At 42.0% G+C, this 15,746-nt stretch overlaps 1 protein-coding gene across 1 annotated transcript in view; it reads right to left on the bottom strand.

The window, feature by feature from the left end:
* Nucleotides 1-1,037: 1,037 nt before the first annotated feature.
* Nucleotides 1,038-15,746, bottom strand: part of LOC139756497 (high-affinity choline transporter 1-like) — a 1,116,821-nt gene continuing 1,102,112 nt past the window's right edge. Inside the window, exons 13-14 of the mRNA XM_071675940.1 lie at nucleotides 7,879-7,957; nucleotides 1,038-2,805 (exon numbers count right to left, since the gene is read on the bottom strand). Of these exons, the coding sequence (XP_071532041.1) occupies nucleotides 2,565-2,805; nucleotides 7,879-7,957 (320 nt within the window). The 3' untranslated portion in view covers nucleotides 1,038-2,564. The remainder of the gene's footprint in view (nucleotides 2,806-7,878; nucleotides 7,958-15,746) is intronic.

Genomic DNA, 15,746 nt, shown 5'->3' with positions numbered 1-15,746 from the left:
TCTTATGTGTCTTGATCTCTTTTTTTCTAATTCTATCTTTACTATCTATAACTTTCCTCCATCCTTTGATGATCCTCCGATCAATCATATGATCCTCACTGTAATTTCTTTTCGTACAGCTCAAAAAGCACTTCTCGCCCAGAGCACAGACAAGGCGTATGGAACAGACGGTATCCATCCCAGTGTTTTGGAACGTGTCTTCCATCTTGCGTCCGTGCTTGCATGTTTGTTCCTCCATTGTGTGAAAACCAAAACTTCTTGGAAACACACATTTGTCTTTCTATAGACATATGTATCACACTATCGGTGCCGCGATAAACAATACGTATAATTCACTTAACGTCATTTTCAATGTTGATATCGATTCTGTTCCTCACTTGTGACCCATTGCGAGAGGGTTTAAAGGAGTCCATCTGAGCACTATATCGGATCTTAATGCATTAAATTAGCTGTGTGTAGTGTCGGGTGATTTTGTTATTATCTGGTGAACAATAGAGGGTGATTCCCATTGTCGTTATTCGTCGATGTATAATTCTAAGGGTATGCTGTCAGTCCCATGTTCTTTTCCGTACCCAGCAAATGCACAACCACAGTGGAAAAAAAAAAAGATTGGGAGACTATCATCTAACGTCCCTTCATCAAGGGTAAAGACAACCCGTGAAAACCCTCAATAGAAGATGTCCCTCAGTGTGCTGACGGGTGTAAAATGAGGGGCTGTAGTTGTAGATGCTGAGCCACAGAGAGTCGTGTGGCTCAGCCTATGTTATCTAATTCTATGCAGTTTGTCACCACACTTACTGATGGGTTGCCGCTGTCTGACCACTCCATTCACAGACTGTCTGACTCAACACCCACCATGGGTCTGCCACTACACACACACACACTCATAGTCTGTAGACACCGTCCATTCCACTGGATAAATCTTCATTGTATTCCGAAATTTTCCTTTACAAATTATTCTTTCCTCGCTAAGTACCTCATCTGTATGCATACTGAGACGAACGTTGTTCTACTTTGATCTCAAATGAAACGCATAATTACTCTCAAAATATTTATTGAATTTTACATACGCGTTTCACATCTTTCCACACAGGAATTACTTGGAAAAATGAAACATCCAACCTACCATAAAAATATCAGAGATTATAATACAAATGATAAAATGCTGTATTAAAAGCTACTGCAAATTACACGGGCAGAATTGAAAAAAAATATTCCTAGTATCTATCTGAAACATCTTGTCCTATGGTGCCAGTGTATACCTGCATCATCGCTCCACCACAGTGCAGCAGCTGGTCGGGGAAGAGCAGTCTCCCTCGCCAATGACACCATGACCAGAAATGACGGTAACAGTGCAAGGTGAACACACTTGGTATCACTGCTCCGTCCTCCGGTGCATATGAAGAAATTCATCTTCTTCCAGAGGTCACTTTGGTACCCCAGGATGCCTAGAACACACCCGTGGCTGGGAAGGTTAATTATCTTTCTCTGGAAAATGACTCGTTCTGGATAATCTAAATCATCTCTCGTAGTACCTCCAGCTTCGTTGCTGACTCTTCTGGGCATTTGAAAAGTGTAGGAACTATGTTGGCTAAAGATCCAGAAGTACACGACTTGGCTGGTGTTGCAACAGTTCTATGATCAATTTACAACTTAAATCTCCACACGACCCAAGTGCACAACCGAAGAACATGGAGGGTTTGCCTCTCTAACGCCCCGTCTTCTGTCACAGCCAAACACAACCCAAACTATACAGTTTCTACATAACTGGCTGTATTTTGAGTCTCATTGATAAGCAAAGTCCTGGCGTACTGCATGAGAGAAATGAGTTACAACAGGACAGAAACAGTAAAGAATAACTACACTTGTATTTGTCAATATAATCTAAACTGTTATCCATATTTCACAAGTTTCATAAGAACTTATAAACGCTTCTTGATAACCTTAGAAGGCATCGGATATCCTTCAGGAAGAGAAAAAGAGGTTCAGGAAGTCCTGGAAAAATGATCGTAAGCACCTCCAGAAACCTGTCATACGGTAAGACAAACAAAAGGAATGTGGGGAATAGCTGCGGATACCATACAATACCTCAATGTGTTCATTTTCCCTGTTTAAAACATCATCTTTGTTACATACTACTACCACACTGGGCTGAGGCTGAGGCTATTCACACCTATTGTGGCTCTTAAGCATCTCTCTATGACAACACATCACAGGCATAATGGCAATGAAAAATAATTCTTGGTTTATGCTCTGTGTCTTTGTTACGTAATGACTTACAGATATCTGAGCACAATCTATATGTCTTATCGCACTACATTTCTCCCAAACCATCCCTGATTGGTTAGTTTCTTTTTATCAAATCATCAAAACGTATGAACTACTTGATTGGTATTTGTACATTTGTGCATTTCAAATGAAGTTGAGAAAGTGAATAAAATCTTGAAATCATAAAAACATATGTTAACAGAGATAGACTCAATTTCTTAAGGCTATATTTCCACAGGAGATGCCTGCCCTAAGACAGGTTGTAACTGGCGGGTCCATGTGACCTGCTGGGCCTCCTAGAACTCCGTCATCTCATGACGTTCCAAGGTCGGCCGAGGGGCGGCGCCGTTGCCCGCCACATCCAAGGCAGGGTTGTCGTGGCCGCCGTTCTCCTTCTTCACTTCGATCGGGGTTATCGCCGTCGTCTCGTCGTCGAATGCCATCAGGACGTCAGGGAAGAGCCCTCGCCTGTGAAGGGTCTTTACGATCCACGACACCAGCAGGAGGGTCACCAGCGTCACCAACATGGCCAGGGTCCTGTTGTAAGGGGGTGGGATGATCACAATGGGGGGGTTACTGACGTCATGTGACGCTCGCCACCAGTGGTAATGGTGGTCCAGCATGGCTGTCACGCAGCTTGTGTTACGGCACTGGTGAGAGAGAGAGAGAGAGAGAGAGAGAGAGAGAGAGAGAGAGAGAGAAATCACATTGTTCATAAGCTTTAAGACTTTTTTCTCTCACGTTAACTTTCTCATTCTCTCAGAGAGAGAGAGAGAGAGAGAGAGAGAGAGAGAGAGAGAGAGAGAGAGATTACATTGTTCATAAGCTTTAAGACTTTTTTCTCTCACGTTAACTTTCTCATTCTCTCAGAGAGAGAGAGAGAGAGAGAGAGAGAGAGAGAGAGAGAGAGAGAGAGAGATTACATTGTTCATAAGCTTTAAGACTTTTTTCTCTCACGTTAACTTTCTCATTCTCTCAGAGAGAGAGAGAGAGAGAGAGAGAGAGAGAGAGAGATTACCAACTTTATAAAACGAAATTTTGCCAAAAGACAGGGCTAGGGCGTACCACTCACTGCTGAAAAATATATTTACGAAGAACGAGACCTGCGATTTACGTGTTGTTAAACTGTTATGAATGAGAGAGAGAAAGAGAGAGAGAGAGAGAGAGAGAGAGAGAGAGAGAGAGAGAGAGAGAGAGAGAGAGAGAGAGAGAGAGAGAGAGATTGTATGTTTGTCGACTGAAAGCCAGGCGTCCTAACGCGAGCGAGGCAGAAAGGAAAGACAGCTACCTGGGCCAAAAGAGTGAAATTTGATGTACACCGAAGTGCTGCCTCACTGTGCAGCCGCCTCAGAACTTTTCTAATACTCAGGCAGGTTATAGTGGTAATATACCTCCCTGAGCCCCTGGTCGCTGGTATGTCCCAAGGCAATCTTACCCACTCAGTGACAATTTATCTTCCCTGTTGAGAGGCTGTCAGGGTCAGCACACCTTCCTTTATACCTTCAATGTGTTGCCACGCGTAGATTCTCTTCCTGTATCTATGGTGTATTGCTCTGGTTCTCCCAGCCTCTCTTGGTAGCTTATATGTCTCATCCCTTCGATTATACTCGTGAAGTGCTTTTGAAGTCTCTCGAACCTGTTTATTGCAAATGAGCTAATGATCAGATCTGCGTACTTTATCTTGGTTTGAAATCCATGTTGGTCTTTGTTTATTTAGGTATTCTTCACAGATATGTTCTGATATGCGTCGTTTTATCCTTCTTTCTAAGACATATTAAATGCGAAGTCGAGGTAATCATCCTATACTGCTTAGGTATTAGCCTAGTAGATCCTCCTTCGTGTATTGTTTTTTTACATATCCGGTTTTCTAAATGTCTGCAATCCTGCTTTCGTCTAGATTTTGCCTCACCAAAAACATCACTGGTTTTGCAACTGCCCTTCTTTGTTCTTGAGGAATGTGGCTGGAAGTACATGTGGTCCTGGAGCTGAGTTATCTCTGAACCGATCGATCGCTTCGGTTATATCATCATCCATGCCTCAATATCTATGATTTCTTTGTCATATTGTTGGTTAAACATGATTAATTTCCACGTGCATTTCGATCTCATTACTGATCTTCATTATTAACTTCATGATTTTTCCCTAAGATACTTTCCATACTTTTCTCCAAATGGTCCAATCTCTGATTTCTTGTCTTCTTGCTTTGCTCATGTGTATCAGTGGGTGAGCCTAGTGGGTTTCTTGGGCTGAATGGGTGGGCGGGTGAAAGGGTTGGAGACTTTTGAGGGACTTAACCAGATGAGGCGGTTTCATGCTTCTCAGCAACCATGCTTTGTATTTTTTCTCTAAGCTAGCCGAGACGGCACGGGCAACTGAATGCCCTTATGGAGGTCATCTCATTAAAGCCATGGATGTACCTATACCCTAGCCCGAGCCAGGTACCCTAGTACTTTCTGTTGTCTTTCATGAGATTTCACCAGTTCCGTATCTGCGTTGTTCATTTAACCAACAACTTCATTGATAACGGCTTCTCTCGCTGTTAGCCTTTTCTCTATGTCTCTTGATATCTTTCGTTTGGTATCAGCCTGGTTATAGTTTGTCTTATTTTCTCATAGAATGTTTGTTGTGGGGTTGTTGCCTTTAAAGGTTTCGTTCCAATTTACATCTAGAATTCCTTTAATTGATCGCTCTCCTTACCGATTTGTCAAGTATTATTCCCTTTTTCTTTATCTGAAGAGAGTGTCATGTCATTTGTAAAGACCAGGAGCTAACCTACTGTTTCCTCTCGTCGGAGAGTGGTTGATTGGCACAAGGATGAACGACTCGTAACGATTTATCAGCCTTTGGAAATGGTCGTTTTCTTCTGCTGATCCAGAATCTAATCCTCTTTTCCTGCCATTCAGGAAAACGGATATCAGAGTCACTCGTCTTTATCATTACTGGATCTGGTTTCACTAATGGCTCCAGCGTTTCTTCATGTTTTGTTAATATTTCTTTTAAAATCATTTATTTCATATATTTTTTTTTTAGTGGCGGCTTGTATGGTACTAAAATCTATTGTGCTTATGGCTAGACTGTTCAGTGGAATTGATTCATATCTATTGTGGCTCATCTTCATTGTCTGTTTTCCTTCTTGCATATTTTGTACGCAGCTTTGTTCGAGTTTGGTTCCATTAGCCCAAAGTGGTTCAGAGTGATTCATGTTTGCTTCATCTCTCACTCTCTCTTTAAGCCTCGTTTCTCTAACGTTAATCTGGATTGTATCGTTGTCCCTTGTGTGTTCACTGACATACTTTACCATGATTTGCGGAGTTCTCACTTCTCAGACATTGCAGACATCATCTACTCATCTTCCAAGGATTCACTCTACCTTTTTTTTGTCTTCTGTTTTTGAACTGTGTTCTCAGTGTGGGTTGTTGAATTTCACATTCAGAAGTAAGAGTATTCCCGATTCTCCAACCAAAGCTCCTTGGTTATTTCAATCATGTTGAGAGTTTTTTCAATGCCGTTCCATTCCCACATCCGCCATGATTATTTTCATTTGGTTCTCCAATGAAAAGAGGATTCCACTGTTTCGTTGTACTTCAGCAGCGGGCGTATTCTGGCCAATTTTCGATCCGGTCCTCATTACCTCCGTCTCATTACAAGTTCTATATTTTCCATATTATTTCCAATACTGGTTCATAACACCATTCCACTCTGGCTCTTCTGCTTCAGGCTGATGTACAATTTCTGTACAATGCTCCGGCATTTATTGTTTGGTTTAGTGATGCGTTTCCAACCATTCCCATTTTTCTCCATCCGTTTTCTAAGCAGTGGTCAAACCAGTATTCCTGTCTTTGGCAATTGTTTTTCACGATACGATTACCACCTCAGCTCGGGTCGTCTTCTATGTCTATCACAGTGTTTCTGTTAATTCATTCTCTTCCTTCTTTCTGCAATTCCATTGTTGTTAATCTGGTTCTAATATTCTGTGCAATTATCCACTGTTACTGCATTATTCTATGTACATGTCCCAGTTTTCTTAAACTTCTGGTAATTCGTATAACAGTGGAGTAGAGGAAGAAACGGATACAACAAGCCAGAGGTATAGCTGAATGCAGACGTTGCGACACGAGTGTCTTCCTCAGTGGAGTGAGTTAGGACTACAGATGTCTGTGTGGAGTAAGGTCGGAGGTGTAGGTGTATGTGTCCTTCTCCCCAGGAGCGCGTGTGATTTCTGTCAAGTCTGAAGCAAATTTCCGAGTGAGCAAATCCTCATTCTTCCTTATTCTGCCGATCCTCTCGCATCCACAGATCCAAACAAGAGTGCTCGAATGCACACTCTCGGGTGATTATACTCGCGATCATCAAAGTGCTTAGATCTGCACGTATGTATGTAAAAACGTATTTCCTCATATCTGTCTCTTCATTTTCTTCGCTTTTTCTATCATCTTCGACTGCCTTCTCATGATCCCCTCTCATACACCACTTTCGGATCAGTCACATTTTGTCTTTTATTTGACGCACTCACATTTTATCTTTCATTTGATGCAAACACACATTTTTTCTTTCATTTGAAGAAATCATACATTTTGTCTCATTTGACGCAGTCACATTTTGTCTTTCATTTGAAACAATCACATTTTCTCCACATTTCTCTTGATCATGTCCATTTTCTAGACTGCCTGTGTTAACATCATTACTTCTGTCGCTATCAACTGCGGTTTTACTCATTTGTCTCTTCCATATTCTCACCAGCTCTGTTGCCAGTATTCATCAATTCAACTCTAAGGTTTCACTAGCACTTCCTGTCCTATAATAGCTTCGTTCTTTTCATCTACATCTTTATCGCTCTCCTCGCCTAATCTGCAAACTATGCATAGATTTGACAAACACCGTCCTTATATTCTTTTTCATTTCGAGTTATATCTTCTCAATCCATTGTCTCCATATCAAATCTGGTGATGCATCCCAGTCTACTTTATTACCACATTCCACGTTTCACACACAAGTTAGGAAAAAAATGTTCAATTTGCAGTATGAACACAGCACAGAGTATGTCTATATGACTTCTTGCTTCTCTGGATCTATACCAGCTTCTTGAGACTGTTCACATTAGCAGTTTTCTTACCTCCAATTTGCCTCCATATTCGCAACACTATCAGTGTAGTCTCTTCATCATCTTTAATAAGAATTGCTAATGTATCAACGCTTTTGTACAAGTTCTTTCCAATGTGATTATTTTTTTCTTTTACTCAAACTTTTGATTTTGTATATTTTCTCTGTACTGTTGAATACCATTTTGGTTTATCTATAGTTAATCTAATCTATTCATAGGCAGCTCTCAAACGTGAAATTGTTAGCTGAATTTCAAAGCCGCTCGTTTATACACTATGTTGGCCTGGCTGATCATTTTTAGATATTCACACATTGTGTTTATATACATTTCAGTATGATCATTACAGCTATATGTAACATTGTTTAAATATAACATATTGAGAGAGAGAGAGAGAGAGAGAGAGAGAGAGAGAGAGAGAGAGAGAGAGAGAGAGAGAGAGAGAGAGAGAGAGATACGCCTCACCTGGTCTACTTGGCTCACACCAAGATTTCAAGATGTTGAGGACCTACCTGAAGGGGAAGTACTGGACACCATCCCTGAAGTATGGGTACTGGATGACTGGTGGAAGACCAAGCACCTTCTCGCCACCTGTAACAAAGGTCATGTCTCACATACATCCTGCACACATCATCACATTGTCATGACACCCTTCAAGATATCGCTAAAGCTTAGGCCTTGAGGCTCGTGCATAACTATTATCCCATAGATAAGTAGCTTCCATCGTGTAACGGTTAGCGCTCCTGACCGTGAAACATTCACGGACAGCCCAGGTTCGAATCCTGGTTACGGCCGTAGGTCCAAAGTCAACCCAGCTGTAAATCCATCCATGGGGGTTGGGTGATAACATGGGAGCCTGGCTCAAGCTAGGGAAAATATATATATATATATATATATATATATATATATATATATATATATATATATATATATATATATATATATATATATATCGCAAATGAAATGGCCCTGATTAAGGCCTTAGTTGCTCGTGCCCTCTTAGCTCACATAATCAATATAATGAATCACTGTGAAGATAACTCTCGTCCCACAGATATGTCATCAATAAATGTGTAGATAATTCTTTTCCCTAAACAAATCATCAATAGATGAGTAAATATTGATTCTTTTTATCCTATGTTTATAGTGTTTGTGAAATACCAAACGTCCCTGTATTCGTTAAGGATTTTCTAAATCTTGATAACAGTCATTTCTCTATTCACGGGAACAAAGAATAAAATTATTTATAGTGAAAAACCTCAGCGGGAAACAAAGCCTTGTTAGAAATATATCGTTGTTTGTTTAGGGGAGTTACTGTTTAATAGCGTCGCACAATTGCTTGTTCCATTAAGGCTCTACATGCATTGTGAGTAATGACGTCAAAGCAAACTGTGAGGAGATTGTAAGTAATGACGTCAAGGTACACTGTGAGGAGACTGTGAGTAATGATGTCACGTTGAATTGCAAGGAGGAGGATGGGACTAGGTTGTCTCTTGCACTTTATTGCAACCTGCTTTAACATTGCAATGTCTTACTGCTGCATAATTACAGCAACTTCCTATGGCCTGTTGAACTATCACAGTACAGTGTGGTCCGCTGCAACATTACAGCACAATGTGGTCTGCAGCTATATCATAGTACCTTACTGTAGAGGACTGTAACACCACAACACTTTACTATGGCTTGCCTGCAACATTACAATACCTAAATGCAGCCTGCTGCAACATCACAACACCTTACGAGGGCTATGAACAACATCCCAACACCTTACGAGGGCTTTGTACAACATCATATCACTTAATGTGATTTAATAAGACACTACAACACTTTACTGTGAACTTTAACACCTCACTGCAGACTGCTGTATTATCAAAACACCTTAATGTAGTCTGCCAAAACACAACACCTTTACTGTGGTTTGCTATACGACGCTACAACACTTCTGTGAGCTCACAGCTACAGCTATGTTGAGCAGCCTAACGAGTGTTCTCTTCGTAGTAGCAGCTGCTGCACTGCATGATAAGCATGCTCATCTGTATACTCTGGCGAGACACAAATGTTGAAGAGACTCAACAAGTTTACCGCACTAGGTAATACGCAGAGTTCATACGCTGAAACAGCTCATGATTTCTACGAACAGTCTGGGAATATGTCATAGACCTTAGCAGTGTAGCATTTAGCGCTGCTGACCACGACATGTTTCCGGGCCGTTCGATGTCGAGCATAGGTGAAAATAAATGAAGCGATGGGTGTGGGTGAGAAATGGGAGGTATTTAGGGAAACCGGTGATAACATGTGTAAGAGATGCATATGATATGAGAAAGCTGAAAGGTGGGCACATTAAAGAAGGTGGTGGGATGAAGAAGTAAAGTTGCCAATGAAAGAGGAAAGAGAGGTATTTGGACAGTACCTACAATGAGAGAATGCAAATGATTAGGAGATTATAAGAAAAAGCGCCAGGAGGTCAAGAGAAAGGCGCAGGGGGTGAAAAGAAGGCCAGTGAGAGTTGAGATGAGAACATCAATAAATCTTAGGGAGAATAAAAAGGAGGTCAATAATGTGCAAAAGACAAGAGAAGGAATGGGAACATCGGTGAAGGGAGCGAAACGGAAAGTGATATGAGGTACTGATAAAGTGAGAGGGAGAGAGTATTTTGAAGGACTGTTGAATGTGTTTGATGATAGTGTGGTAGATGTAGGGTGTTTAGGTCGGCGTGGTGCGCAAAGTGAGAGAGTCGTGGAGAATGGTTTGGTGAAAAGAGGAGAGGTGGTGAAAGCTTTGCATGAGATGAAATACGGCAAGGCGGCTGGAGTAGATGGTAATACTGCTAAATTTATTAGGAAAGGGGGAGACGTGTTGTTGATTGGTTGGTAATGTTAATAGATATATCATGGTGAGGTGCACGAGGAATGATGGAATGTATGTATAGTGCCATTGCATAAAATCAAGGGGGATAAAGGCGAGTGTTCAAACTACAGAGGTATATGTTTGTTGAGTATACCTGGTAAGATGAATGGGAAGGTATTGACTGAGACGGTGAAGGCATTTACAAAGCTTCAGTCTGGGGAGGAACAAGTGTGGTTTCAGAAATGGGAGAGGATGTCTAGATCAGGTGTCTGCTTTAAAGAATGTGTGAGAAATCTTTAGAAAAACAGATGGATTTGCATGTGGCATTTATGGATCTGGAGAAGAAATATGATAAGATTGATAGAGATGCTTTGTGAAGGTCTTAAGAATATATGGTGTAGGAAGTAAGCTGCTAGGGGCAGTGAGAAGTTTTAACCAAGGGTGTAAAGCGTGTGTACGAGTAGGAAGAGAGGAGAGTGAATGATTCTAAGTTGACGTTGGTCCGTGGCAGGGATGTGCGAGTATGCAGTCTGTTGGGGATGAGAGGGCCTGGAAAGGGAGTCAGTTGTCTGGCCGTTGATACAGTGCTGGTGGCTGATTAGAGTGAGAAAATGCAAAAGTTGGCGAATGAGCTTGGAGGTGCGTGAAAGGAGAAAGTTGAAAGTTAAATGTGAATAAAAGCAAGTTTTTTTTTTCTAGGTTCAACAGGGTTGAAGTTGGTTGGGTTGTAGGTTTCAATGAGAAAAAACTGGAGGAAGTGATGTGTTTTAGATATGTGGGAGTGGACATGGCAGTGACTGAAACCATGGAAGCGAAAGGGTGGGGATGGGGGCTAAGGTTATGGAAGCGATGAAGAATGTGTGGAAGGAGAGAACGTTATCTCGGAGAGCAAAAATGGGTAAGTTTGAAAGAATAGTAGTTCCCACAATGTTATATGGTTGCGAGACATGGGCTATAGATAGGGCTGTACTGAGGAGGGTGGATGTGTTAGAAATGATATGCGAGTACAGCATGTAATGTGAGATGGTTCGACTGAGTGAGTAATGAGAGGGTAAGAGATAATTGTGGAAATGGAAAATGTGTGGTTGAGAGAGTAGAAGAGGGTGTGTTGAAATGGTTTGGGCATATGGCGAGAATGAGTGAGGAACGGTTGACAAAAAGATATATGTGTTAAAAGTGTAGGGAACAAGGAGAACGGGGGACCAAATTGGAAGTGAAAGGCTGGATTGAAAGACGTGCACGAAATAGAGTGAACTGGGACGATGTGGTATACTAGGGTCGACGTGCTGTCAATGGACAGAATTAGGGCATATGAAACGTTTGGGGTAAACCATGGAGAGGTCTGTGGGGCCTGGGGTTACTCTCACTGACGCAGGGGGTTGCGAGGCTGTTTCCTAAGGGGCGGGGTGGCGCCGAGAATGGATGAAGGCAAGCGAGTGTGAATATATACATGGGTATATATGTATATGGCTGTGTATGTATATGTGCGTGTATGGGTGCTTATGTATATATATGTGCATGAGTGGATGGGCCGTTCATTGTCTGTATCACAGTGTGGTACAGCAAGTATCTTGTTGTGCCGTAGTCTGCAGGATCAGGCAAGCTGCGGTATTACATAGCATCCTGGGAAATTCAAATTGCCCCGTTGGACGGCTGCTCGAACCAGCAACATTTGTCTCTTTCATCCTGTCTACTCGTGCATAGCCCTCGAGAGGACATGCCATTCTCACAACATACACTGTAACTGCTGGGTTAGTCTCTCTCTCTCTCTCTCTCTCTCTCTCTCTCTCTCTCTCTCTCTCTCTCTCTCTCTCTCTCTCTCTTCTCTCTCTCTCTCTCTTTTCTCTCTCTCTCTCTCTCTCTCTCTCTCTCTCTCTCTCTCTCTCTCTCTCTCTCTCTCTCTCTCTCCCTCCTGTCGCATTGCTTGCTGACGCAAGCCATGCGACTCATCTCGATTTGACTGAGTATTAATCTCACTTCCAGCCCAGGTCTTACCCAGTATTTGTTCTCGATGCAGTTTTGCATCTTGCTAACTGATGTTCATCCGCTGCTGTTATACTCTTAAAAGGTTTCAGGATCGCATAGGAATCTAAATTTGATACACAGCTGTCACATATTGAGAGGTATGATGTGACAGATGTGACAACTGTCACTGTCAAATGGAACGGCCGAAAATGAGATGGAAGGCGACTGTCACGGAGGGGAACGGGGAAACGGAAAGAGGGAGGGGAGTACTGGGACGAGAAACAGGGATAAGAATATATTCTAAAGTAAGGGACGTAATCTGACACAAGGATGACAATCTACGCTTCAAAATACGACGGATGTAGCCCCTCCTCATCGTAAGATACTAATTTCATCACTTTACAGGAAATATAACATTTCTTCGTTAATTTCCTATAACATTTTGCTATCTACATGTGGTACACCGAGAGATGAAACTTGTTTATCTTTTCTATATCCTCCGTAGATCTGTTGTTTGGCCTCAAGTGACCCCGAACGAAACAAACCTTTCTGTTATGAAGACGTCACAGTCTGGCAATACCGAGGGGGAATTTCAGTCCTGAGGCTTAGTATATTTCTGGGTTGGAGACGACAATCGTTGATTGTCTTGAGCCTGGGAGCGACTCAGGAGAGTACGAGAGTGGATGAGACTATGAGATGGTAAGAGTTTTAAACGCTGACTTCTCTCATCTGGCATAAGGCTCTTAGGCAATTGCATTCTCCTCCTCAGGGTCTACTGTACTGAGCATGTCTGGTGTACTCACACCAGCGGAGCCCCACGAGTGTACAACTCCCTCTTCGTACAGTACGAGCAGTCGATGACTCACACAGTGTTACTGTGAGGGGGAACTGAATTCTGTACTTCTTAAGTCATCTTTATTTGTAAATGATGAAATCACATTAAATATTCCTCTCAATGGTTACTTTTCAAAGGCATTGTTGTCGAGATTATGTTTGGTCGCCTGAGTTCCAAAGCTGCAAGTTATACATACCAGGAACAGTCTGCTTAAGAAGTTTGGTGGCTATTTTCACCGAGTGGGATTTCGTATATTGTGTAGAGAGAGTTTGTTACTTACGGGGTTGATTCCGCATTTTTAGGCATGATTTTAAGTATTTTAGGAGATATCTTTAGCATGCTTTTAGCATCAAAGTGTCAAAGAAGCGAAGTTACGGATTTTGTGGGAAAAAATGTAAATTGAGACGAACTCTCTTGTCTTAAGGAGTGGTCATATCCGCTTGTGAGTAAATAACCCAGCTTGTTCATATGACTCTGTGATCTACTCAGGCGGTCATGAAGGATGTCTGCTAACATTTTCATTGAATTCAACATAAGTGGGAGGTCCATGGGAGTGAGACTAGTGCTTGTATGAGTGGTCGTGACGTAGGGGTTTCATGGGAGCGGGAGAAGAGAGTGCCTTCATTCAATCTACATTTGCTTAGCTCGGGCTGACTTTGGTAACGAGCTAAAGTGATAGCGCAAGGCGGCAAGACTCCAGGTCACAGGTCGGGTTATGTTATGATTATTTTAAGAAAACTTGTAAGAAGGATGAGTGATGATAGAAATCGAAACCCCTCTCGTTTTCGTGCGATATTTGACGCCTGTTCTTTAATATTTGCCGTCCTTCTTGTGGTGCTATCGCATCCCAAATATTTGGAATTATATTCCCAAAATTATGGCCAAAGCTTGGTTTCTAATGCCCAATATATGCCATCTGACGACTATAATTTAGCATCTAATGGACAACTTGCAAAATTTAGTTAGCAGCGCGCAGCTTCATGCCTCCTGACTGTCATTTCGATGCCACACATCTGGCGTTCAGCACCTGACGCTGAGCACAGACTCCCCATCTGTAAGACGTGGCGCGCAGCACCAGGCGACTGCTACTGAGCCGTTGGCGCCTCCAGCTTCGTATTCAGTGTCCCGTGCCCAATACTGATGGACGCTGGACAGCCCTAGTGCCTGACGCATAGAATTTCCATTTGATATATATGATACACTTGCTCTCTAACGTCTTAGTGCTATTAGTTAACATCTGACACTTGATGTTCGACACATTTAAGCTGACATCTGACACTTTCTGTTTGACCCGATTTATGAGGACTAACACTTTACGGTTTACATCCAGTACTTGTTCTTCGATGCCTGACACCCATTACATGATACCTGACACCTACCCTGAGCCTGACACCTACACCGACGCCTGACACCTGCTGTTTGACACAAGACTTTCCGTTTCATGTTTCGGAGTTACGTTCCTTTGTTTACTATTACAGGGTCGTATTTTCCTATGTCTATCTGTTCATGCTTCTATTTCTTTATCTTTCGTAACTGTACCTAGCTATGGAGAGGCGAGACGTTGGTAACCTGATGACGGACTGTAGCAACAGTGTCGTGGAAAACCAGGAACATCACTTCGACAACAGTTAGACGTGTAAATGCAATACACCAGTAACCCGAATACCACCTTAACTAGTCTCTAACTTAACTCAATACAGAGTTACCACCACGTTGGAACACTAGCAACTCTCATTAATACGGATATGAAGTCACGCTGAAAAAGATAAATAGACATTGTTTTTAGTGCCAGAAAGCTGGCTGTAATCAAGTCTGACAAAACGTTAGTTATTAACATAACGAGACACTTTCTATGCCCCTTTCTGAGTATCGCCATTAACATTCCAAGAACTGTACGGTAGCCAGGCGGTATAACCTAGAGCCTATGACACCAGCGTCTTAACCTCTGACGTCCATGGAAACATATCATTCGCAAATACCCATGGGACGATCCGTCCCCTCACTTCACATGGTTCTACAGAAGTGTACGCTCAGGTCACTGTCCACCACTTGATTACACCGACAAAAAATTCCATTTTCTGACATTAAGATTAGCAGTTAGTTACCCAAGACACTAATGCAAATTTGAGAATTCTCTTTATCTAGTTTTTAGTCGATGTTTTGAGACATCTAGAGTGTCGTCCACTCAGGGCCAGGTGTGTGTGGGCAGAGGTAATTACCACTCGCGTGGTACCGTGTGACTGTCATATGGTTTCATACTCTGTAGGCAGCTGTAACAATATAATGACGATCATTACCACACTTACAAGTCAGAAAAAGTATATGCTGACCTTGTATCTTAAACATGCTCAGGTTACTTCTATGGTGAAGAACCGATGAAAGAAAAAGAAATATCTCTGTGACTGTACTAACACCATTATAAATGCGCCATTCCACGCGGCAAAAATAGGATGTTTTCGTGTCACTAAGGAATGAGAAATAAAGAGCAAACTCGTGTCTCATCTTCTGTTATGTGAACTCCATTCCATCTGTGTCTGACAAGTAAATTCCATAAAATGTGGTCTGAGGACGCCAAGAACCACAATCCACTGAGGAATCAGACTATAGACTATCGGATCCTGAAATAATCGGATCCACTTTAAGTATCTCGTCTTTCAAGTGACTCGGCTAAATGCCCTTCTTGTCCATTCCACTCTGTGTTGTGATTTTCTTTTATTTTTTCCCGTTTTCTAA

Source organism: Panulirus ornatus, chromosome 22 (assembly GCF_036320965.1).
Source record: "Panulirus ornatus isolate Po-2019 chromosome 22, ASM3632096v1, whole genome shotgun sequence".
In the NCBI taxonomy this organism is placed as follows: domain Eukaryota; kingdom Metazoa; phylum Arthropoda; class Malacostraca; order Decapoda; family Palinuridae; genus Panulirus; species Panulirus ornatus.
Note: the sequence above shows the minus strand (reverse complement) of the source record. Positions and strands in the feature narration are given on the sequence as shown.